The sequence below is a fragment of the Triplophysa dalaica genome, chromosome 1 (genome assembly GCF_015846415.1).
Source record: "Triplophysa dalaica isolate WHDGS20190420 chromosome 1, ASM1584641v1, whole genome shotgun sequence".
Taxonomy (NCBI): Eukaryota; Metazoa; Chordata; class Actinopteri; order Cypriniformes; family Nemacheilidae; genus Triplophysa; species Triplophysa dalaica.
In genome coordinates, this window is record NC_079542.1 from 24,058,018 (window position 1) to 24,082,317 (window position 24,300).

Sequence of the window (24,300 nt, forward strand, 5' to 3'; positions counted from 1 at the left end):
AACAAGTTTGATGAATCTTCTGTTAAATATGAATGTGAAAACCCTACATTAGGCTCGGTTATTTGTTAAAGGGAATTTACCTTCTTTATGATAATGAGTGGTTCTAATGAATATGGTGGTTTGAATGGTTGCATTGGATGAGGTCCTTAATGTGCAGAGTGAGTCAGCGAGTGAGTCACACCTTCCTATAAGGATCATTCTCACACAACATTATTAATTAATGTTAAAACATTTAAAACATAGTTTAAAATGCATCACAGAATTATTTTTGGAACTTGAAATAGTTTCAGACCGACACCAAGGTTAAGCACTGATATAATTACAAAGGCATTTATTCTTATTATTCTTTCACAAAAATGATTCAATAGTTGTGCTTTTATAATTTGAAGGCAATTTTTTTTAGTTTGTGTCATATGCAGTACAACTTGATTTTTTTTTTCAAAACTTAGACGTGTGCACATATGCTTGTTTTTCAGAATTGTGGGCTGTGGTTTATTAAACCGATCACAACCTATGCTGACTTGTTTTCCACCTTGCTACGTTTGGTCAACAAGAAACTTGACATTTACAACACAGTCACATGTCAATTATGATGGCAGAAATAACCGTGTTTTAGAAATCAGTTTGGAGGCGTTAAACGGTTTAGGGTTCAGGAAAAATCAAGTAGTCACAAAACAAATTTACCAGTTTTAAACAGTACTCATTTGCACATTTCCATTTATAGTTATAACAACAAAATTCATTAAAACAAATAAGACCCATTTTAAAGATGATACAGGTTAACGTCATCTGGATGTACACACACACACACACACAGAAACTTAACGTACATGCTAAACTAAATTTTCCAGAACCTAGCATTACACTTGCTTTTTGGGAGCATTTCCACAAAGGTTGCAGTTAGTTTAGCAACATCAGCAAAATTGAGCACCTTGGTGTGATTAACTGTGAGACACGGTCCAGAGAAAATGAGAGTCAAAATGGGCCAACTGAGTCAGAGAGTAAAAACCAAGGAATCAAGCCACACAGGGGCCAAACCGTACCCCTAACTACCCAAAAAAGAATACTTGAGTTGATAGGGTGTAAAAGCTAGGAAGGATTTATAGTGTTCTGCCGAGTGAGTCACGAGCTATAGGGGGTAGCCCCAAAACTAGCGGAGGGCAGCTATAATAAAAGCTAAATAGGCTGGTGGCTTTAACCAAATACATGAGAAACATGCGTAACGTGACTACGTATAGCTCAACAGTAAAGTGTCAAAGGGAAAAATATGTTATAAACGAATACTTATAATAATAATAGAGGCCGAATTTTGAGATTCATTTAATTATGTAAACATAAACACTGGAGCAGGTTGTCGAAATCATGCACTAAGCAAATGCAATGTCTTGGCAACTTGCAGTGGATGTATTTGAAGTAAGCACGTTATCCCAAGGGCAAATATTCTCCAAAGGCACACAAGCCTTAAAACAAATACCAGCTCTCCTCTTTCATCTGGTCCTCATACTGTCCTGGGACATCAGTTGTTGTCTCTTCAGGGCATTTCACTCGCACTGAGCTCAGAGGAATGTTGAGGATTTTATCACACTCATCCAGATAAGGACATCTTTCCCCTCTTTCAAGAATCAGATGGGGTGTCTGGAGAAGTTCAAAACTATGGCTTTCATCTGTTTCCCAGGCTCCGGACTCCACATGCAAGCATCCTGAAGACTCTTTAGTGCAGCCGGGGTCATGCAGGATTGGGCTTCTGTAATAGCCGTTGCCCAGACTTTGAGAGCTGTGGTAGTATGACTGGTTGTCCATGTGTGTAAAGACAGCGAGGGACACAAAAGAAATCCTGTCACTCTCAGAGCTCAGACGGTCTGATGCGGTCTCTCTGGAGTCAATAAATGTCTCATTACGAATTTCCTGGTCATAAAGTAACGCCTGAAACAATACAATATGAATTGCTCTGAATGTAAAAGCATTTAAAAAATATCATTTTTTCATGGATTTGTTTTGAACTTGTTTGTTACGGATTAAGTGAAAAACAATGAATTGATTACTATATAAAATGAAGTCACTTACCAAAGATTTGGGAAGAGGGCGTTCAGGAGATGAACACTGTCTCCAGAGAAGAAGAAAAACTAGGCCAAGAACGATGAGAACAGCACATACAATCACAATGGCAAGGGTCTCTGGAGAACATGAACACCATCATTGCAAATAATGCACCATTATACACATGCAAAAAAAGTATGTGAGATCTCAGATTTTCACCATAATAGCACAACGCTGAAAGAAGAATAGTTCACTCAAAAATCAAAATTCTATCATTCACCCGCCCTCATGTCATTCCAAACCTGAATAACTTTTTTACGCTGAATACAAAAGGTATTTTGAAGAACATAAACAACCTAATAACATTGGCCCCCCATTTACTTTCATTATATGGACACAACATAAATGAGAAAATGTCATATTTTAGGTCATATACAAACACGATGGTGAATTAATGAGGAGAGAATTTTAATCTTTGAGTAAACTATCTTTATAACATTACTGCATACCGATCTTTGCCGGTATAGAAATACACTGTGGAGGACTGGAGAGAGAAGATGCTTCAAATTCGGATGTGAAGTTGGCGACAACGCAGTACACTTGCCCTGATAGGACAAATCCAAATTCTTCCCTGAACTGCTTTGTTTCCATCACTTCAGCATAGCGTATCTTTAAAAATGAAAAAAGCACACATTTTGTAATTTTATAGTAAAAATGATTATAAATGTACGAATTATTGTAAATTTACATCTAAACAGCAATTTCTACTGACAAAAATAGGTAAATGCAGTTTTACCTGTTTGTTTGATGGTTTATGTTTGTTGTATAGCACAACTGTAACTGAGAGTTCTATAAACTCAGATACGAGGCAGGGGCACAGCTTATCCACCTCTTCCTCGCTCTCTTCGTCCAAATACCTGCAGCTTACGGATGGAGCACAAGGAAAATTTACCGTAACCCAGAGGCTTCCATTCTCAATTGAAACGTTGATGGATGGAGGACTAAATGTGGCATTACCTAACAGAAAATTGACATTGAGAAAGTGCGAAAACTGCAACAGTAAATTGTTAGTCTTACAAAATTAATTAAAGGGATAGTTTACCCAAAATGAAAATTCAACATCATTTACTTACACTCATGCCGTTTCAAGTCTGTATAAATGTATATGTTCTGTTGAACACAAAAGAAGATATTTAAAATATTGTAGGAAACCAAACCATTCGGAGGTACCAAGTCAATGGAGCCCCAGAACTGTTCGGTTACAAACATTCTTCCAAATATCTTCTTTTGTGTTCAAACAATAAAATGTACACAGGTATGAAACGACTCGAGTGTGAGTAAACATAATTTTCTTTTTTGGTTGAACTATCCCTGTAATGTTGACCAAAAAATAAGTGGAAACACTTTCCCTAAAAGTTACGATAAACGTTTAATTTACAAACAAATGAATTAACGTGTGCTATACTTCTTTTAAACTTAAAGTATACTTTCAGTATTTAGTGTTCCACAATACTATTGCTAAATTACTTAGACCATATGAGTACACTTATATACTAAAAAATGTAAAAATCAAAAATTGAAACAGCACCTTCAGTACAAGTAACGTAAAGGCTACTTCTAGTAATATTTAATGTACAAGCAAGCACACTTAAATTTAGCTTAGATCTACTTAATTGAAAGGGTAATTGTTATAAATGTACGAAATATCTCATGCTTTATTCTTTATTTTATTTGAACGTGAGATTTAAAACGGACCGTCATTCATTGCGTCACATAATTGCGTTTCACTCATCCAGAATTGAAGCCCTTCTGAGCGCAGTCTAATGAAGTTGTAAGAGTTTAAGTTTGTGAAGACGTTTGACAGATCACAGCTGTGTCTGGAGATCTGGATGCAGTCTGAAACCTCTTTCCATTGGCTGTTATGCACAAAACACAGAATTCAATAATGAAAATAATCTGAGTACTCTCCTAAAACTATGGAAGCCCGTTTCCGACAGGGTTGGGAATTTGTTTTTGAATTAGTAAATCATAATAATGACTTAGTATCTCATAATAATGAGATAGTAAATCGAAATTTCGACTTAGTAAGTCATAATAATGACATAGTATCTCATAATAATGATAATGAGATACTAGGTCGAAATTTCGATTTAGTAAGTCATAATAATAATAGTAAAGTAAATACTAAATCGAAATTTCGACTTAGTATCTCATAATAATGACTTAGTATCTCATAATAATGAGATAGTATCGAGATAGTAAGTCATTATTATGAGATACTAAGTCATTATTATGAGATACTAAGTCGAAATTTCGACAATTCCCAACCCTTGCGGAAACGGGCTTCCATATAAAACTGATGTACAAACAGGCATTTAAATTCCACTTTCATTTTCTCAAAAACATGACTGATGCGCATAGGCATAAACACAAATATATGAAACAAAAGAAGGGCAAACTGATCGCTTTTTCGACTTTCAGAGGAAACCCTCGTGTCTGACGCACAGACAATATAGCGCATCTAATGCGAGGCAGCAGGCCTGGAATGTGTCCTCTGCGGTTTCTAGCTCCACCACACGCAGTTTCACCTGCTTCCACTGCTTGCTGCCTTCTGCTTCTCATTTGCAATTTTTACATAAAATATCTCACACCATTCAGTCATTCCAATTGTTCAACTGTTTCCAAAGCCCTTCCTTTAATCTGACTAATGTTGGTACCCACGCGTCATGAACATTACCATTATTACTTATAAAAGCATTTGGAGATATACGCGTGTAGATGATACCCACCCATTCTCTTTTCTCTGGACAGTGTAAGTTGTGTTTGGCGTGTCATCAGGGCACTCCCAGTCAAGGTGACATCCAAAATCGACTATTCTTACACGTACGTCGCATACAGAGAGCACGGAAACTGAAGAAAACGTGTACAAAAAACATTATACAGTATTGACATCATGTATGCATTCGTCAGACACTTCTGAGTTCGAAGCCCTGATATTTGCACTGCTTATGCAGTGTTCTAGAAACTGAGCTAAATGAACACAACGTGTTCTTATATAATACTTAAAAATACGCAGCCTATGTGATTAAATAAAATAAAACAAAATATAAAACATTAACAGAGACTTTAGGCTAAAAGGATACACAGACAACTGTACTCACCGACTTTAAGTATCAGAAGAAAAAAGCACAAGCTTTGGAGAGCAACAGGCATCCCCACAAAAGACCTATTTTTGTTTGTTTTCAGGAAAAACGCACTAAATAAACAGCTTTATTTGATAAAACTTAAAAAGCTGATTGGTCTTAACGTCTAACCACCACATTCAGAGAGAAATGGGCAGCAGATTTACCTTAAACTGATGAATGGAGTGATTTCATTAGCTGTTACTATCAGTAAGGGAACAGAAAGAAAGTGAGAGCAGGACAGATGGCACAGCTTGACACAAGTACATGAAACCACCTGTTTCATAAAAAAAGAAGAGAGAGGGGCTGGGAAAGAAACCAACACCCTCTGGCGGACACTATAGCAATGACAACAACGATTTCTTGAATGTCATTTTTAATGTCATTAAGAAAATATTAAATCTCAGCATTTTTTCCATTCTCAAAGTATTTTCATAAACTTTCAAATAACAAAAATATTGACATAAATCAGTCTTTATTACAATATAGGCATAAAACTAACGAGAACATTCAAGTTTAGAGGACTAGAACATTGGATCAGAACTGACCCACCTAGTCTAACCAATATGCAGTGTCACTTTTCAATTCAATTTCAGCTCGAACACAAAGCAGTAGCATCTACTTTAAATTTAGTGCGTATGTATCATGCAGCATTCATTTACATCAGTCTCATTATGTCCTTGTGCCAGGCAGAGCAACGTTTGGCTCTGTGGGTGAGGGTGGCAACACCTTGCACAGAAGCCTTTTCCCAGCTGCCTCGCCATTCAAGTTCTTGTAAGGGTTCTGTCGAGGTCTACGTGCACAAATGGAGGGGAAACTCATCCCCGATAAGCAGCATCCAGGACAGGATATGACCTCATCTGGTTCTGGAGGCGTAAGGGGACTCGTGGCGCCATTAGAGCTGTTAGTCCCCCATCCCACGGGTCGACTTATGGGGAGGGTGCCGTTGTTGTTGTCCATGTCTAGTAACGGTGGCAACGAGGGTGGTCCGTTCGAGACAGGGGTGCTCCAGCCACTGAAGAAATTTTTGGGTGATGTAGGAACATCGCCATCTGGTGTATTAGGAGAGCTAGTGCAGTCCATGGGCTCCTCAAAACTCTCCTCTAATGTCGATTTGTTTGCAGATTCAAGATCTAACGGCAGTCCGGAGTCATCGGCTACAGCATCACAACTTTTCGTTTCGAGATTCCTTTCCTGGTCCTGCTCAGTGTATGACTGCCTAATATCCTCACTAGGTGTATCAACAAGTCCACTAGTATTAGGCAAGTCAAAAATACTCTCATTGCTCATGGTCAACAGACTGTCTCTCCCCATGTCCAGCATACTGCCATTCACAGGACTTGCTTCGTGTGTAGGCACATCATGTTTCAAAACATCCATAACACTCTCATTATTCCTGCATTTGTCATTTTCACTGCTGCTGCAAAGGGAATTAATATCGTCTGCTGTGCCAGGCAGAGATTGGCTGCGTCTATGAAAATGGGGTGGGGCTTTATTGTTGGAGATGGGGCTGCAGGGGTCAGGGGGTGGGGGGAGCGCAAAGGTGAGGGAAATGACAGACTTGCTCGGGGTATCAAAGAGCTTGATGTGGCCGCCGTTGAGGTCCTGCCGCTGGGAGAAGGGGTTGACCCGGGTGGGTGTGGCATGGCTCAGGAGGGAGTCTGAAGGGCGGAGCACGTCTGACTTGCTGCGGCATAGACGAGTGTCGGCGGGGACGTCTAGAGAAAGCTTTCGATTGAGAATGCTTTTCGATGCAGAGCTCGGAGACAACAGGTCTGAGACAGAAGAGATAACAAACACTCGGCTCAGAAAATGAAACAGAAACTGTAGTAACCACTTTTACATGAGAAATATTTTGTTGAAATTTTATTAATGGAAGTTATTTTTGTTTTGTAATATTTCCAGCTATGGGATTCGAATATGAGGCATAGATCTTTTTCTTGACTTTTACTTTTAATTGCATTGCATTCCCTAATTAGGGGCCAAGCCACTATTGTTGGTGTCAGTAATCTTCTTCTTCTTCTAACCATGGGTGTCTATGGTAGCCCTATGAACCGTACGTAGGAAATTGGTGAAATTTGCACACTCGTAGGGGTGGTACTCATAAGTCACGTGACTAAATATGGGGTCATTAGCACTCACTCTATAGCGCCACCAACAGATAAAAATTTCACATTTCAGACGGCTGTGACATTTGAACCCAGTGATGTACAAAAATTGTACTCAGCACACGTCATGCACTTGTCACACTCATCGCATCCCATGCCTTACACTAAGACTCCACCCATTACAGTAGCGGACATCTCAAAAAGTAGTCCTATAAAGTGACTGATTGTAGTCTGATTGGACAGAGCTACATAGACGTGACTGAAAAGAATTTAGATTTTTCACCGTTGCACAAAAGTTACGAAATTGCAAACTTTTCTAAATTGACCCAAAAATGTATTGGAGGCTGTTACTCGTACAAAGTGTCGTATCACTAAATCGAATATTGGCCTTGTCAACTAAACCTCGGAATGGGGGTCCTTGCCAAAATGGGGAAACTATGGGTCACGAGATATGAAACATACATATTTTTGATACTTACTTTTGACATTTTTGTCAGAAAAACCATCGGGGTGTCTACGAATTCCGGTGTCTACGGTGAGTCAGATTATGTTGTGACTGAACAATCGGCTCGTCCGCCATTTTGAAATGTGTTGTAAATTGCGATATATGCTGAACCGTGTGATATATTGTCAGAAATTTTGACATGCATCACCAATTTATAGTCCCAAACGTAACCCGCAAAGTTTATTCAGCGTTCGTGAGATATTACTCTTTTATATATATTTTTATAACCCTTGCGCGCTGCTGGGTGGAGAAAGCCAACTGTTGCTGCATCAAGAACGTCATCTGAGTGGCACAACTGATAAACCGCAAGCCTGGAATACAAGAGTTTTCGGGTTCGAACCTCGTGTTGCGTATTTAAGCATTTCGATTTGCAAGTGCCCAAATAGTGCAAGTATGTAAACAAACGAAATGTAATGTAATTTTAGTAATGAAATAAAATAGCAGCTATTGTGTTATTTGTGTTATTGTTTTACTCATTTGCAGTACTTTTAAACGTTGTCAGCATCTATGCTGCAAATGTTTCAGCAAAACAAACATCAGTTCAGTTCTTGTCAATAAAGCACACTTAAATTAGAATGAGAACGAGTGTGTTTGTATGACTCTGCCTCTGGCAACACATCTCTGCAGTATTTGTTTGCTGACTCACCCGGTACATCAGGCTCCACACATTGACTCTGCTCTCCATCTGTCACTCTCTTCTCCAGCTCTTCCACCACCTCTGTGAATGAGGGCCGACTCTGTGGATTCATCTGAAAGACACACATACATATTCATAATACACCTGCTGACACTCACGGCCATTTTCCACAGTTTTGGTTTCATTGTATAAATGTGTGTGTCATGTCTTACGCTGCAGCAGGTGACAGAGAGGTTAAAGAAATGAGGAGGGCAGTCTCCCACCATCTGCTTGAAAGCCTCCACATCTAAACCAAAGTCCTGCAACCAGAGCGACAAAATAAACATCAAAAATACTTTTAACTGCACATTTGTAAAATTCACATATAATTCAAAGATGGTCAATTCAAGGACAGCAGGGAATAGAACTGTTTGCAGAGAAGACGAGACTGTGGTTCGGCAAGTGTCCACCAGGGGCTGTTCTGCACTACATCATTTACATTTACATTTAGGCATTTGACAGCGACTTACAACTTACATTGCTTTATCCTATACATTTTACGTAGGTATTTGCAATCCCCTGGGATCGAACCCACAACCTTGCAATGCTCTAACCACTGAGCTACAGGAAAGTAACATCACTTTTATTAGTCATCCACATGTTTGACCAAACTACAAAAAAAACACTGACAATGTAGACAGTTATTGTTTAGTTGTAAATCCAAGTCTTGATTTATATCAATATTTCCCACTTACAGCCCACGATTATGGTGGCAAACATAATTCATAATAATATGAATATGATAGGCTACATAATGAGAATTTAGATAATGCTATCATCAAAATCATCTTTTATTTTGCGTTTTCTCTGTTTTTTGCCAATGAATCATATTTGAAATATGAATGTAGGCAGACTTGATAATTTAGATAAAGCTATTATCGAAATCGTCTTTTATTCAGTGTTTTCTCTGTTTTTTTTGCCAAATAATCATGCTGCTGCTGTGACTCTTGTCACTAATGTTAAAAAAAGAACAAAAGAAAAAATCTAAGAAATCAATGTGATTTTGAAGCTTTAATGAGGATTATTGTGTATTTCATATATTTAGCAGTAAAGACTGTAAAGTGTTTGAGAACTTTATTTATTTTCCTTTTATTTCCTATCTGTTAGAAATAATACTTATTATAATGGGTTTGATTAGTAGAAAAAATATATATATTTAATAAAGACATCAGTTGCAAAGCCACTAATATTAGAATGTTGGCTTTCATTCATAAAATGATGCTCTTAAAGAAATGTGTTGTTTCCACATTAATTTAGAGATACAATGCAAAATGATTAGAATGTAAAGGCATATTTAAAAAAAAAAAAGCTGTGTGTCATTAATTGGAAAATGTGCATTTAATACATCATTATGCACGCACGCACGCACACAAACACTTTTCAAATGAGTTTCAACAGATTTAAAAGGCTGTATTTCTATTGTTGTACCTCAGTCCGTGGCAAGAAGTCAGGATCTGCCTGTATCCGACCAATGATCTCGCAGAGAATGATACCATATGCAAATACATCCACCTGTAATGTAACAAATAAAAAAAAACATTACACTTTAAAAAACATCTATATATAATTCTTCAGCCAACGGAATGATTACACAAACTTTCATTGACAACAACTCTATCCTGTATCTCAGTGTCCAACCTTTTCATTGTAATATTCTCCTCTCAGCACTTCTGGAGCCATCCAGTATGGAGAGCCAACGACAGCCAGGGTCTGTTTGTTTGTCCCATCACTAAAACAACATAAAAATATAGCATTTTTTTTTTAAGTGAATCTTAAAATAAAAAGATCCTTCATGATGAATACTGATTTTCAGTGTCTTTATGCAAGTTTAGAATTAACTCTCAAAATTTGAAATGCTCATTAGTAAAGATCTAATAATATTAACCTGTCTCTGTGTAGTGTTAGGCTTAGAAGTGGCACAGAGTAAATATCGTTATCTTCGTATGAAATAAATGTAGACGTCCTCACTAAGTTTAGTGTTTGTATTTTAAAAAATATAATGTAACACTTCTCAATAATAGCTGGCACAATCACACAATCAAAGAGATATTTCCTCAAAAATATTTTGGTAGAGAGAGAGAGAGAGAGAGAGAGAGAGAGAGAGAGAGAGAGCTTGTCGGAGTGAGCAAGCTGCTGAAATACTTTGTCCTTATTAGGAGAGTTTTCCAAATAGCCCCAATTTAGCAAACAGCTCCATGTCCCTAACACATACAAACATACTTGCGGTTACAGACATAAACAGTTAAATTCATGGTTTATATAAATTCCAACATTGTGAAAAGTAAGGGCCCGTCTACACTGCAGAAAAGCAGCATCACTGAATCTCTCAAACTGCTTCGCACACTCTTGAAATAAACAGAACGGAAATGAACCCTCACTGTCTCTCATGTACACACACTCTATAATGATAGACAGTGATGTGTAACACAAACACAGAAACAGTTGTGAGGGCACTTACGTCACACACACACACACACACACACACAAAGTTTGGGTTTGCTGTCTGATTATGTAATGCTTATGCGGAGACACCAAACTTGGATATTCAGGATTTTTGGCTCAGATTGCCTAGATAATACTGTATGTCTCAATATGGCAGACTGATTAAAATGAATTCAGGGTACAAGGGTTATCTGTTGCCATACTGTTTGAGCTCATTATTAAACAACCTGGAATACATCATTAATACATCATACTTCAAAAACAACCAACAGGCCTTTTTACATAGATATACGTAATCAAGTTCAATGTGATATGCTAGCAAGGGTGAACAGTTAGGAGGTGAAGTCAGTGTTGATAAAGTATTTTAAACTGGAGTTATTCGATCCAACCGGATTTAAACATAAGCTCACAAAGAACACTCAGATTTACCTTAAAATATAGGAATTTCATTACATTACATCACATCACATAAAATATAAAATCTGTCATGTGTAAACAAATAACTGAAGAATCTTCCTCAAAACTTATGTCACTTTTCTGATCATTTTCGCAATGACATGTGATCCAAAGGTCATATTTATTGTATCTATGAAGTCAGTTCCGTTCAAGTTCATAGGTCTGAAAATTGTTCGTACAACAGTATGTAGATCTCTGTATGTCGAGATGACAGGACAGTGGCTTTACACTGATGATACAGATGGTTTCATCAGACGCACGCGACTGGCTTGAAGTCCAGACCGTGTTTGGTTATCGATCTGGCTAGTGGCTAGTAATATAAAAACCTTTTTTATTAATATTAATTTATTTAAGTATTGTACTAAATCAAATTAAAACTACTCAACACTAATTGACTCTCTGTGGAGGTCTACCAAAAGTAAAGTTTGGGCCACGTAACGTTTATGTTGTTGCCTCTGAAACGATCTATAGTGATTTGATATACAGTATAGACTTTTCTTGAGGAATGTGACATGCGTCATTGTGACACGTGCACATTTAACAAACATAAGGGCACGATTATTAGTTTAACAACGTGTTGGATTGCCACATCATGTGACACCTATGAGTTTTATGGGTGTGTTGTGTATAAAGCCTTTAAATAGCATTTGCTTTGAAATATGCAGTAAAAAAATAGATATACATGAAATTTTTCGGGTGGCCAACATACTGTACTTTTATATTAAATATATATATATATATATATATATACATATAAAATACAGTCAAATGCATTAGAATCTTGCTAAACTCCAAATATTGTATTTCAGGAGGAACAGCACCTCAATTCATGTTGAAAGTAGTTTATATAGTGTGTGAACACTGGCTAATGAGGAGAAATGTCAACATCATACCTCAAGCATTACTTAACATCCATTCAATTTATACAGTATGTAGGTGTGTACAGGGACAGTCACAGAGCTACTGAAATATCAACATGACGTGCACCAGGCCGGGCTGCACTTACCTAAGGATGTGCTGACTACATCGCATACATTTAATCATTTACTCTCCGGCTGTAGATACTGCAGGTGCTTTATTGGAAAATGGAAGACCATCAATCAGTCTTTGAATCCCTCTCTCTCGCTCTCTCTCTGCAGGGGTGCGGTGTATCTAATCTTATCTAGAGTTATAGAGACACAATTTACTGACCTGTGCTCAGGAATTTTCTCTGCCAGGCCAAAGTCCCCCACCACAGCACTGCAGTGCCCGTTCTCCAATCGCACAAGACAGTTCTACACAAACACATCCAGAAAGATGAACGCTTGTTTTTTCCAACCTTCAACTGCTGTTAAACATTGTTGTGGAAAGCCAATATGAAGTCTGCAATACATGCACAGTAGTGATGCGCGGGTCGTCTAATAACCCGTGGGCCCCGCGGGTAGGATAAAATAAATTCATTTGCAGGGTGGATCATAAATGTATGTTATGTTATTGTGTTTGTATGTTGAGTGCAATTGCCTATAGAATATATATTTTCATATTTTATTTGGTTCTTGATAAGGTTACAATACGTAGGCCTACGTAGCAACGTAACTTGTGTGATGTCCCCAAACAGAACATGTCACGAAAGCGTCAAACAAGTCCCACCACCAGCCACGACAACAAAAGAAACCGAGAAATAAAAGTGAAGATAGAAGATGAGGTGCGGTAGAAATTAAGGTCGGGAATTTACATCATTAAAAGAAAAGAAGGTCAAGCTGCTAAATCTAATGTTTGGGACCAGTTCTCAGAAATAGTTGCAGCAGGAGACAACAGCAGTATTGAAGTGAAGCACTACGTGAAGTGCAAGTTTCTATTGTTGTTGCCAGTATACAGGGCGATGTATTCTAATGGCTGTTTCCAAGCACTTTTAGGCTCTTAATTCACATTACAATGCCTAGTATGTGTATTTAATGGTCGTGGGTGCAGGGTAGGTTGTTAAATAGATACAGTGGTGCGGTGCGGGCTGGCCAAATAATTTTATAACAGCGGGACAAAACCCCAACAATTAAGTATTTAAGTATATATCTTTTTCACTTTTCCTGTGTGTGTGTGTGTGTGTACCTTTGACGTGAGGTCTCTATGAAATATGCCCTTGCTGTGGAGGTACTGCAGTCCTCTAGCAATGTCCAGACTGAGGCTTATTCTCACAGACCACGAGAGGAATACATCACTGTTCAATTGCTGCTCCAGGTCACCACCATTAATGTACTACAACACAAACACAGGATAGACATTACTTTTTGAGGTCACTTGGAAACGTGCCAAAGATTAGGTGTAAAATTTCTAGAGAGAACAAACTGATTTGCAAAAATAACTGTGTAGGGTTTTCTTAGTTTCCTACTAAAAGGTTTATACTGCATTCCATTCGAATTCCTATCTGGGACATTCCTTCTCAAAATCCATGCCCATGTACACAATGTTTGTGTGATCCATCCTTCTTAATAAAAAATCTGATTTTTGTATTTATTTCAACAAGTGATTTTCTCTACATTTTAACTCTGATGAATGGCAGTATTGTAACTACAGCTACAGGGCACTGCCCCTCTGAACTCTCACAATGTGTCATGAAAGTACAACATTTAATCATACAATGAATACAAAACATGATAACCTTATATGACAAAAAAGGTTGTGTATGACTGTTATATCTATGAAGTTCAAATCTTACCTCCGTGAGAGCATGGAGGTGTCCCTCGTGTACACACACTCCCACAAACCTGAACACATACACAGATAGAACAAGGGTGTTAAAAAACAATAAAACAGGAGAAAACCCCAACAAGTTTCTTCAGGAGTGGCCCGTCTCAAGAATGTGAGATAGAACACCTGCATTTTGAAGGCCGTGAACATTTTAAGTATGCATCCATGTAAACACTCGCTCTCACTCACGGACACCCGCACACACTTATTTTTCACACAGAAGACCACACAAGCTGATGCAGGTAAAACAGATAAAAGATTTAGACATCTTGTACCGGCAATTATAAACAAACACACCCTAGATATTGATGTGGGATTTGTCTGGGATAAATTAAATTTTAGTTCATGGCTAATTTGTTGTTCTGTAAGACTCAATATTTACGGAGTCCAATGTCTACCCCTCTAGCGTTCACTTAAATATTTTACTCTATATAAACAGTGGCAGCGGTTATAGTGGCCTGGTGAAGACAAAAGCTGTCATGCTGTGACATCAATAATAAACCTTTAAAACAAAGCTGTGTTTATTGCCCAACAGCATAGACTGTGCTCTAGGTTTGTTGATCTCGGAACAAAATAATATTTTAATATGTGGATGCAAAAGTCTGTTGGACTCAACCATAATGTAAAAAGATATCATATCATTTGGATGGTATATTAAGTTTACATTTTGTTAACTGTAAACCGGTATATTGACTATGTATTAAAACACAAAGATCATACAGAAAAATTTATATCACAAACATTATATGGCTTAAGCGATACTGCTGTTCTACTTCAGCTGGTAAGTACAGTTATTCGGTTTTGTCTATTATTAACGAAATAACTCATGTACAGTACTCGTAGACGTGTTTGGAAGAAGGTTCTTAAGTTAGAAATACCCAGCAGGAGTTATATTTTGGATGCAGACCTGAGTATGTTGGGATGCCGGAGGCGGTTCATCAGTTGTACTTCCTTTAGCATGTTGGCTTTGTTACTGGCCATAGTGTTCATCTTCAGAGCCATCACCTTCCCTGTGACTCGATGCTGCACCTTGAGAGAAGAAGAGAAATGCTTGTGTCACTTACAGATGACCTACAAGTCCTTCTGCGCTATTCATGTCTAAAGCACCCGGACCAACATCTCCAACCCTTTCTCTCTCTCCACAAACAAACACACACACGCACTCACACACACAGTATTACGATTCATCCAAAGTCACTGACTCCAGGAGAAATTATCTGCCCTGAGAATGGCCTCAACCAGGAGTGTGACTGCGTACACACAGACACACACTATATAATAAAAGGATAAACATTGGCTTGAAATATTTAAGTATGAATGTTGGATCTTGATTCTCTAAATATTTGACTGAGCCATTGTAGTTCGCATATCCTTAAGTGCATCAGGTTTTAAACAGGAAACAGTCTCACAATAAAAATGAAACTGACTCACAATACTGGCATTAAACTGGGGGTTTGCCTCTCAAGCTCTGTTGTTGATATGACAACAGCAAGACCTCCCCAGTTTCCAATAACAATAACAAAATAGAGAAAAAAATGTGACACCCACCCCACCATCATCACCTCATTTTTGTATACTATTGGTGTAAATTGGGGACATTTAGACAGGTGGTCTGATATTTTGTGTCACCATCAGCTTGCCCTACCCTTGAATGGGGGTTAAGGTTAAGGTTTGTGGAGGGGTTAGTGCTATATCTTGTGTGGGACGTGGCACAATCTAAGCAGGTAGCACAGATGCTTTCTTTCACCTGTAAAGGGCTACTCGCCTATTAGGCTGGCTGGACTGGGGGTATGTTAAATATTCTGGCTTAGTAACAATCTTTCAATTAATGTATTCATAGTTCATTGTATGCCTATATTTTTGCCTTTAAAATGAAAAATCATTATTTAATAGGAAAAACAAAGTATTAGTACAAAGTATTGAATGTTTAATGTCATTTGGACATTTTTGGAGGGTCCCAAGGAAAATCTAGGGGCAATGTTCCCCTAGCTCTCCCAGACCCATCCCTTGAATTAGGTTAAAGTAAGATTTAAGTAAGCTAGCAGTTCAAACCCGTGTGTGTGTGTGTGTGTGTGTACTGTGTACTTCTCTTCTGGCAAGCCTTCCCCATTCTTACCTGAGTCTCAGCCTACAGCAGGTAGTTGCCATGAAACCTTAACAAATAAATACTTGAGAACTGAGTTCTGCTGTATTTCGAGCCATTGATTTTGATTCATGAGGCAGAAATTATGCGTGTTCAGTCACTGAATTAAAGATGTCACTGCCTGCCTGAACACAACCCCAGATAATGAAGTTATTTCCCCAAACCTGAAATAAAACAGCCCAGGGTAACAGTTTCCCTTAACCACACATACAGGGTTGACTCACCCAGTCTCAGATCTCTAAGAATAATATTTATAATTTCCTCATCTTCAAATCTGATTGTCTACACAAAAACAATATGACCATCTAATCAAGCAAAGGTAAAAATCCTTCCATGATGAACTATGATCAATCCTGGATCTTAAGTCAACCAGAAAAACAGAGACCTGTGCTGTGCTGTGCTGTGCTGTCTGGCTGATCTTGCCATCAGCCCTAAAGCAAGCAAGCTAAAATATCACAATGAGCACCATTATCTACTGTTACACACCTAGAATTGATCAAAAAAATCCATAAGTGATCTTGTAGAACGTTAAACCAGCAAGTAGAGTGACGGAAGAGTGTTCACACACCTGAGTGGGTTTGTGTGTGTCACTCACTACATTTATCAGGTAAGGTAAACTGTGCTGAAGTGCAGAACATTCTTCTCAGGGCTAAATAAAGACGCCCTAAACACACACTCGTAGTTATTTTAGCTTCCTGTGATGCAAAGATCTCTGTACTGGAAATAAATGGTCATTAAAAGAACAATTCACCCAAAAATTTAAATTCTGTCTTCATTTACTCACTTTCGAGTTATTCCAAATCTGTAAAAATGTCTTTGTTTTGATGAACACAGGGAAAGATATTTGGAAGAATGCTTGAAACCAAACAGTTCTTGGCCACCATTGACTACCACAGTAGGAAAAATTGCTTTTTACATTTCTTTGTTCGGTTGAACACAAAAGAAGACATTTTGAAGAATGTAGGAAAGCAAACAGTTCTGGGGCACTTTGTAATTGTAATTTTTCCAATGGTAGTCAATGGTGGCCAAGAACTGTTTGGTTACAAGCATTCCTCTAAATATATTTCTCTGCAGTGTTTCCCATACATTGATTTATTTGTGGCTGACCGCTACAATATCAACACTGCCAGCCACCAATAAATTTTACAATATTCCCCTTTACATTTTTATTTTAAAACGCTTATTTCATTGTAAAGTTGCACGCAAGCATGTTGAACTTGCATTCCCATGTAAACATCAACAGTTACTGGCAGAGAAGACGGCTGACGTTTATTAGGACTTAACGGAAGGTAAGCAGTGTTTCCTACACATCGACTTTACTTTATATTTGGCCATTAATATACCTGCCTAAGCATATTTGGCATAAAATTTTGTTATTTTTTATCCATCCGTAATAAAGAATGTATCTGCAATCAATTGACCTTCTAAACAGCTCTTTTCTGACTTGTTTGATGTGAGTGGCGTGTACACGCACTATCTCTAGCGTTCGCATGCTCCCTCTTTCTGATTGAGCTCAGTGTGTGCGCGAGCCCTCGCCCTTCACCAATGAGTTCAAATACACCTGGCTGCAGCCTGGTACGGTGTGAGTTAGCTACATGCTAACAGTGTATTCTCACATATATATGTCTAATTGTCTGCATTATATGCAATGCATAATGAAATTGACACTTTCATTTAAAATCAAATAAGCGCTGACAATTCAGCAGCACATTGAGGAGAAAGAGCAACCCTGCTGAAAATAACAGCATACGCTGGCTTGGAATGTTTGCTGGTTTTCGCTGGTCATGTGCTGGTCAAACCAGCATCAAAACATACCTAACCCAGCTAGGCAAGGGCCGAATACTGGTTTCATGGTTTTCCGCAGTTTATACAGCCACAGTTTTAAAACGACTAAAAGTTTCTGTTCTACCGTTCCAAATGTATGAGCGGTTTTGTGCATGAATCCATCAGGTTCTGTGCTATATTTTGTTTCAGCTTGATTAGTTGTTTGCTCATCTGCATTTAATTTATTTATGTATATATGTATGGATGAATGTGTGCAAGTTTAATTACTAGAACTGCATTTAAAAGAAGACTAGAAAAGGGTGCTATGCTTTCAAAATGTTGGGGAAGCACTGATTTAACCTGACATACTGTTCATGTTTACTACTATTCCAAATATTTTGTGTTGCTTAAAAATAAAATCTATTGTGTTCAATGTTTCTTACTCTTACATTTAAAATAACCCATTTTAAAACGGCAACCGCAATACCAGCATACAGTGATAGTACGGTTTAAGATTACCATACCGTCAAAATCTCATGCCGGCCCATGCCTAAACCCAGCATATGCTGTTTTTTCCAACAGGCTGTGCGCTCCGTGAGACAAAGAAATGACATAGCCAAAATCACCACATATATATACGCCCTTTAATGTAAATGTATGTGGTTTTGTCAAACGATGTTGACTTTATAAATCAGGAAGCACCAGTTAAAGTGACTGCTGGCTGTATTAAAGATCGGGTCTCATGCTATGTCATGCATTTAGACTTCTTTACGCTGTTATACGTGCTGGCTTCTCATGCTTCACATAATCAACTTGTTCAAATATGAGTTGGACGTAGGATGTATTATTTCTGTGCTTGATACACGCCCCCCACACTCCAACTTGTTTCGGAAACAGGGATCCTATTCCTTTTATTGGCCAAAAGCACGGCAAGGCGAAAGAAAGAACCTGCCCACGAGCCAACCGACAAGCGATACCCACTTACCATCATTGTTATGCTGAAGCTGTGTCAAGCTTCAGCACTTTACTCTTTCGATAGTGTAGTTTAGCTGAGTCTGTTTGTTCACGGCGTTTCAATAAAGGATGTTTTATAAACGGTGGATATAACGCTGTATTTGGAGATTGTTTGAAACTGAAAGATGCTGCTGTCCCAGCACTAAAAGATGCCGGACAAGAACAGCACACAGCAAGTCAAACTTAGTCATACGTCTTTGTTTTGTTGGCAATCGGCATGTATGTGCATAATGTACAAAACACGAAGGGATGATATGTTACTTGCTTGTGCTGTAGTTCCGTCCCACACTCCCCACTAGTCCCACTTTTAGCAGTTCATGTTCTTCCGGAAATAATCGTACAGCTGTATCTCTCTTTTATAAATTTGATAAAAAATTAAATACTCTTCGAAGATATGACGTAACTGTCCCTTTAAGTTAAAGTAAGGAGAGACAGACAGACTTGTTTTCTTATTTACATCCTGTGATAAGCAAATTAAAAAATTAACAGTGCACTATTGCCGTGCTGATTTGGGGATCTATAAAAACTTCACCCAAGCAGGATTCAAACTTGGATTTCCCAAATAAACACCAGAGTGCAATGCGTCACAGTGTGTGCACTATTCACCAGGCCATACGCAATCTATATTACATATATTTAAGCACACTCGCTCCTACTCAAAATTACACACAGCAGAATAACTGAAGGTTCATAGAAGTCGCATCATACACTGCAGTGAAAAGCGCGGTCGTGTGGCACCATTCATTTTTATCATCATACTTCTAATATTGCTGTTTAAACAGTCGGAGATATCCATACGACTCTCAACAGAACATCTTTGCCACTTACTCCCACACTACCAGAGAAACCCAGTCCAAATAGAGCTCTTATCAGGCCCTTAAACGCTCTCAGACACATAAAACAGCTTTCAAACATCTCCACATCTTACATCGTTCATAAAACGTGCTTCACCTTGAGCACTCCCTTATTTTTCACATTCGTCAACACATTAACAAACAAATTCTGGATGAAGTGGCATTGAAACCCAGTTTAGTTTGGCTGCGTGACATTTAGCAGACATGTTTTACCTGAAATGACTTCAAGGACTATATTCCCCTGCCTGCAGCAGCCTGATATTAGATGCCTTGCTCAATGAATAAACAACTCTCCAAGTAACAAACTGTAACGGACTGTTTAAGCTTTTAAATAACATTTATCAAAATCTTTAACCATCCTACCAACAAACCTTTAAATATATAAGACATAAGCCAGCAATTACGCAGGCCCAGCTGCACCACAGACGGCCCTGATATTTAAAACATACGCAAACTTAAACAAACAAATGTACGCGCAAGCTTTGAGGCAGCAATGGAGATGACAACCATGCATGCCCTGACTAGTAAGAGACACTAAGGAACAAGAATAGGGAGGGACGAGCGAGCGAGAGAGCGAGAGAGAGAGAGAGAGAGAGAGAGAGAGAGAGAGAGAGGCAGACAGAGAGAAATATGCAAAAGGAAAACACTAAAGGGGGACTTTGTGTTGTAAATTCAGGCTTTCAGAATCGTGTCAAAACTAGCTTTCAAATCGACCAATCAGAACTCCTCTTTAATGATCACTTCAAAATCCCCCCCCACTCAAACTTTAAAGAGAAGTTCCCCAATGAACAGTGTGGACTTTTTGCAGCAAAAAATAAATTCACCTACACTTTCCAAATGTATATTTTATGGCCTTGAGTCCATTTTAAAACGTGTGACACCAAAGAGGGATTGAGATCTCATCTATGAGCACCTTTTCTAATTGTGAAATTCAAGATGCGTTACATGACATCACTGCTTTGTTGGAGATCAGTGTGCAGTTGACAAACTAATTACAGTTTCAGAAACACACTAACACAGAAACAGTGACCCTAACACAGAGCTTAAATGTAGCACTACACAAATACTGAACCCAAGCAAGGCCATTTATTTAAACCTGTGTGTAATTTTTGGGAGGATCTATTGACAGAAATCGATTAAATATACATAACTATTTTTTCAGAAATGTATAAAGACTTTACACAATGAAGAGTTTTAAATGATTTCTTTATCTTAGAATGAGCTATTTCTATACTCTGCCGGTCCCCTTACATGGAATTCGCCATGTTCTACAGTAGCCCTAAACGGACAAACTACTCTACAGAGCGCATTTTGTAAATATGTTATCTCCGACAGCAAAGAAGGAAAATGTGACGGCATCTTAGTCCTGTGTCAGACGGCGTAGTGCTTCGAAAAGGGAGGTGTGCCATTGGTAGCAATTCACAATCTTACCCCTAGATGCCGCTCATCTTCATACAATTGACATTTAACAATCTTTTCTAAGCCATTTTAACATGTTCTTATTTTATTTCTTCCACACTTAATAGGCAATAGGATCAGCTTCCTCAAAATTAACCCAAGTAAAGAAAAATCCTCCCATAATGAAGTGTCACTTTCTTTAAAAGTCAAAAGTGGGAAAAATGATTATCACCTTAGCAACGGTTTTCTCTTGGCACCACTTAAAAAGACCGGTCTGCTGATCATCAAAACAAGAACAATATTCTCACCTTTCATCACTCCTTCTGTTGCTTCTTGTAAATGGAGAAAAGTGCAACAGTGAGAAGAACATAATGGCCTTTCGCTCAGCAGAGTCGATGATATATAAACCAAGCCATTATCTAAACAGACGGAGGCAAGTCTTAATGTTTTTCTTATCGACCCAGCAGATATGCATGAGATGGGAAAAACAATTAGAAGAAATTTAACAAAAACATATTTTTTCAGTCAAGTGCCAAATGACAGATTACAAACTCTTAAAACAGCACTTGAAGGATATGTCACGACAGGTACAGAGTCAGATTGCATAACCGTATTATTGTTGCCTATGGATGGAAGAATAGATAAGACTAACTCTGGTTTTAAGCAGTTCAAAATAAAACCAATAAACAAACACTCCAATTAATCTGAAAGATTGTTACGCATGCATGTCAGCATTAAACATGTCATATTTACATCCATAGCACTTTATGCAGACACAAATAGCAGTTACAGAATTTGCATATATATTGATCTTATCAGCTGTGACATTTTGGTATGCGGCCGGCCAGTAATTGGTATAGGAAGCTATTATCATATTCAGTGACAGTATAAAGTGAGAGATATAGGGTGAACTTTGAGAAAGATGGCTAATTAGTTCTCCCTTCTCTCAGGCTCGGTCTCGGATGCGCACACAAACACGGGGGTATAGGGTTTCCGGCCACCTGCGTACCTTGTCAACGGGTATCCACTTTCAACAACACAGACCTACTGTCCTTACACAGGTCACGACCCCTGTATGCTATAACAATGAGATAGCTTCTTATCTGTTCAATTTTAGATCATAAATTGACAAGGCAGAAAAACCTGGAGCCATATTATGACAGTGCAATCACAGCAAATTCAGTTTAAAGTGAAAAGATGGTAATTTGTCCCAAGTAATTTGACCAGCTCGATCACAAATTATATCAACAAAATGACGCATTTGGATCATTTGTAAAATACAAAAATGACTTCTCTGAGAACAAATTGCGCAACACAAGGTATTAAGTAATTTACCTTGAACACCTCCGAAAAGAAACCGGAGCCGATCTTCTCGCAAATAAAGTCATCTATTCGTGCCAGGCTGGACACGGCGCTTCGCAGCGCCCGGTAAGAGGAGGGCCTGGGCCGGTGCGCTCCATAAATCCCGTGCATGGCAGAATCCGAAGCCTCCGGGTCCAGGTCATAGTGGTCCATAACGATGCTCCCGGATAACATTAGCTCGCGCACTTTAAATTCCAACGTGCGCGTTTACATGTCTCTGACACGCACGCGACACTGACACTGCAGTTTCAAGGTCCATGTAATTGCTTGACAAGAAAAAAGAGCGGTCCGCCTCCAGATCAAGTTAAGAAACGCTATTCGCAATCGTCTGGTTCCTTTAAGTGCGGTTTGTGCTAAGCACAGCTGTCAGTCCGGCCTTGCGCGGCAAACACCGTCTCCAAAATCCGTGACCGATGTTGCGGTGATCTTCAGGTTTTCGTGCGCCGCTTTCTACAAACTGATGTCTGGCCGACTTTCAGCAACGCGTCACATATTCCTGTTGAAAATAAGCGATAAAGATCAATATAGGAAACCGCATTCTTAGAAAAGACAACTTAGACTTGTCTGATGTAAATGAGAGTGTGAAGCGATGCGCGGCATCTTCCGCTGCAATCTTTCCTGACTGCGTATATTAAATTAAAGAGCCTATCCGAGCACCCTCCATTCGTTTTAAACTGCGATTTATTTGCAAACCTACCAAGTCTGTAAGGCAACCTAACAAAAATGTCGTAATTTCACGACAATTTCGTCCATCGGAAATCCGTTCCGTCCAGTTTACCTACACTGCGCTGTTCTGCTCTACAGGTATCAACTTAAAAAGTCTTAGGCACCTTATAGATGTTGCCCCGTTGTAAATATAGCGTAATGAAATCCTCCGATGGTACGCTTAGGTTTCCTCGTGTTTCATTTAAAATGCTACAAAACGGGGAGCCCCCGGTGTCTGCGTGTGTGTAATCGCAGGAAATGTGCGCAGAGTGAGTTTGAATTCTTATTGGAACAGACTCACCTGGGCGGGTCCACAGCAGCGGCAGCAGCTCACCTGCAGGGGCGCGCGCTCAATCAAACTCGAGTGTTTGAATCCGCGTCCGTGAGTTTATATTCGTGTGTTTGCGCCTGTTAACTGACATCTCTCGAGGCCAAAGATCAACAAACATGTCACGATTAACTGACGCCAAACCACATACCTGATATTTTAACGTTTAACAGCATTCAAGAAGAGCGCAGTATTTCTTTCAGGGTTAAAGTAGGATACAATCTTTATTCTTCAAAATTTTGGTTCGTAGTGTACGACAAACTGCCCTACAGTAGCCTATAAGAAACTTTACACGAGCTTTACACCCTGCTATCAGATATACAATCCATGAATTATTTAACAAGGCTGTGCTATTTATGAACCTAAAAACTGTTTTTGTACTGACGATAGTATTGAACACCATTGAATTTTTTTTGTTTATCAAGTTCGTGACACGATGTGGTGGAAAAAATAACAATGCCAAACGTGAACGGTAATTTACACCAATTATTTATTAATTCATAGGTGCTCAACCTTTTTGACTTTTAAATGTCTGATCAGTTGTTATGTGTAAGAATAGATCACATACGCAAAATAAAGCACGCATGGCTTGTTGAGGAAAT

The 24,300-nt window shown here is 38.7% G+C and overlaps 2 protein-coding genes across 6 annotated transcripts; both read right to left on the reverse strand.

Annotated features, from left to right (window-relative positions):
- Nucleotides 1-303: 303 nt before the first annotated feature.
- On the reverse strand, nucleotides 304-5,600 carry si:dkeyp-75h12.7 (uncharacterized). Of its 3 annotated transcripts, XM_056743670.1 has the most exons (8): nucleotides 5,387-5,600; nucleotides 5,199-5,263; nucleotides 4,827-4,947; nucleotides 3,793-3,953; nucleotides 2,834-3,054; nucleotides 2,547-2,706; nucleotides 2,065-2,174; nucleotides 304-1,923 (listed from the first exon to the last, which is right to left on the reverse strand). In XM_056743670.1, exons 1-8 carry the CDS (start codon nucleotides 5,503-5,505, stop codon nucleotides 1,462-1,464), a joined length of 1,419 nt encoding a protein of 472 aa, XP_056599648.1. In that variant the 5' UTR covers nucleotides 5,506-5,600; the 3' UTR covers nucleotides 304-1,461. The 3 variants fall into 3 exon arrangements, with proteins under 3 accessions (XP_056599648.1, XP_056599663.1, XP_056599657.1); XM_056743685.1 differs by lacking the exon at nucleotides 3,793-3,953 and having other exon boundaries at nucleotides 2,834-2,960; nucleotides 5,387-5,598; XM_056743679.1 differs by having other exon boundaries at nucleotides 5,199-5,472.
- A 13-nt stretch (nucleotides 5,601-5,613) lies between these two features.
- tesk1b (testis associated actin remodelling kinase 1b) lies at nucleotides 5,614-23,623 on the reverse strand. Of its 3 annotated transcripts, none has more exons than XM_056743657.1 (11): nucleotides 23,496-23,623; nucleotides 22,639-23,161; nucleotides 15,038-15,159; nucleotides 14,099-14,147; nucleotides 13,492-13,638; nucleotides 12,598-12,680; nucleotides 10,147-10,237; nucleotides 9,937-10,020; nucleotides 8,682-8,768; nucleotides 8,479-8,581; nucleotides 5,614-6,994 (listed from the first exon to the last, which is right to left on the reverse strand). In XM_056743657.1, exons 2-11 carry the CDS (start codon nucleotides 22,837-22,839, stop codon nucleotides 5,892-5,894), a joined length of 2,070 nt encoding a protein of 689 aa, XP_056599635.1. In that variant the 5' UTR covers nucleotides 22,840-23,161; nucleotides 23,496-23,623; the 3' UTR covers nucleotides 5,614-5,891. The 3 variants fall into 3 exon arrangements, with proteins under 3 accessions (XP_056599635.1, XP_056599627.1, XP_056599618.1); XM_056743649.1 differs by having other exon boundaries at nucleotides 23,363-23,616; XM_056743640.1 differs by having other exon boundaries at nucleotides 22,639-23,616.
- Between the last annotated feature and the right edge of the window lie 677 nt (nucleotides 23,624-24,300).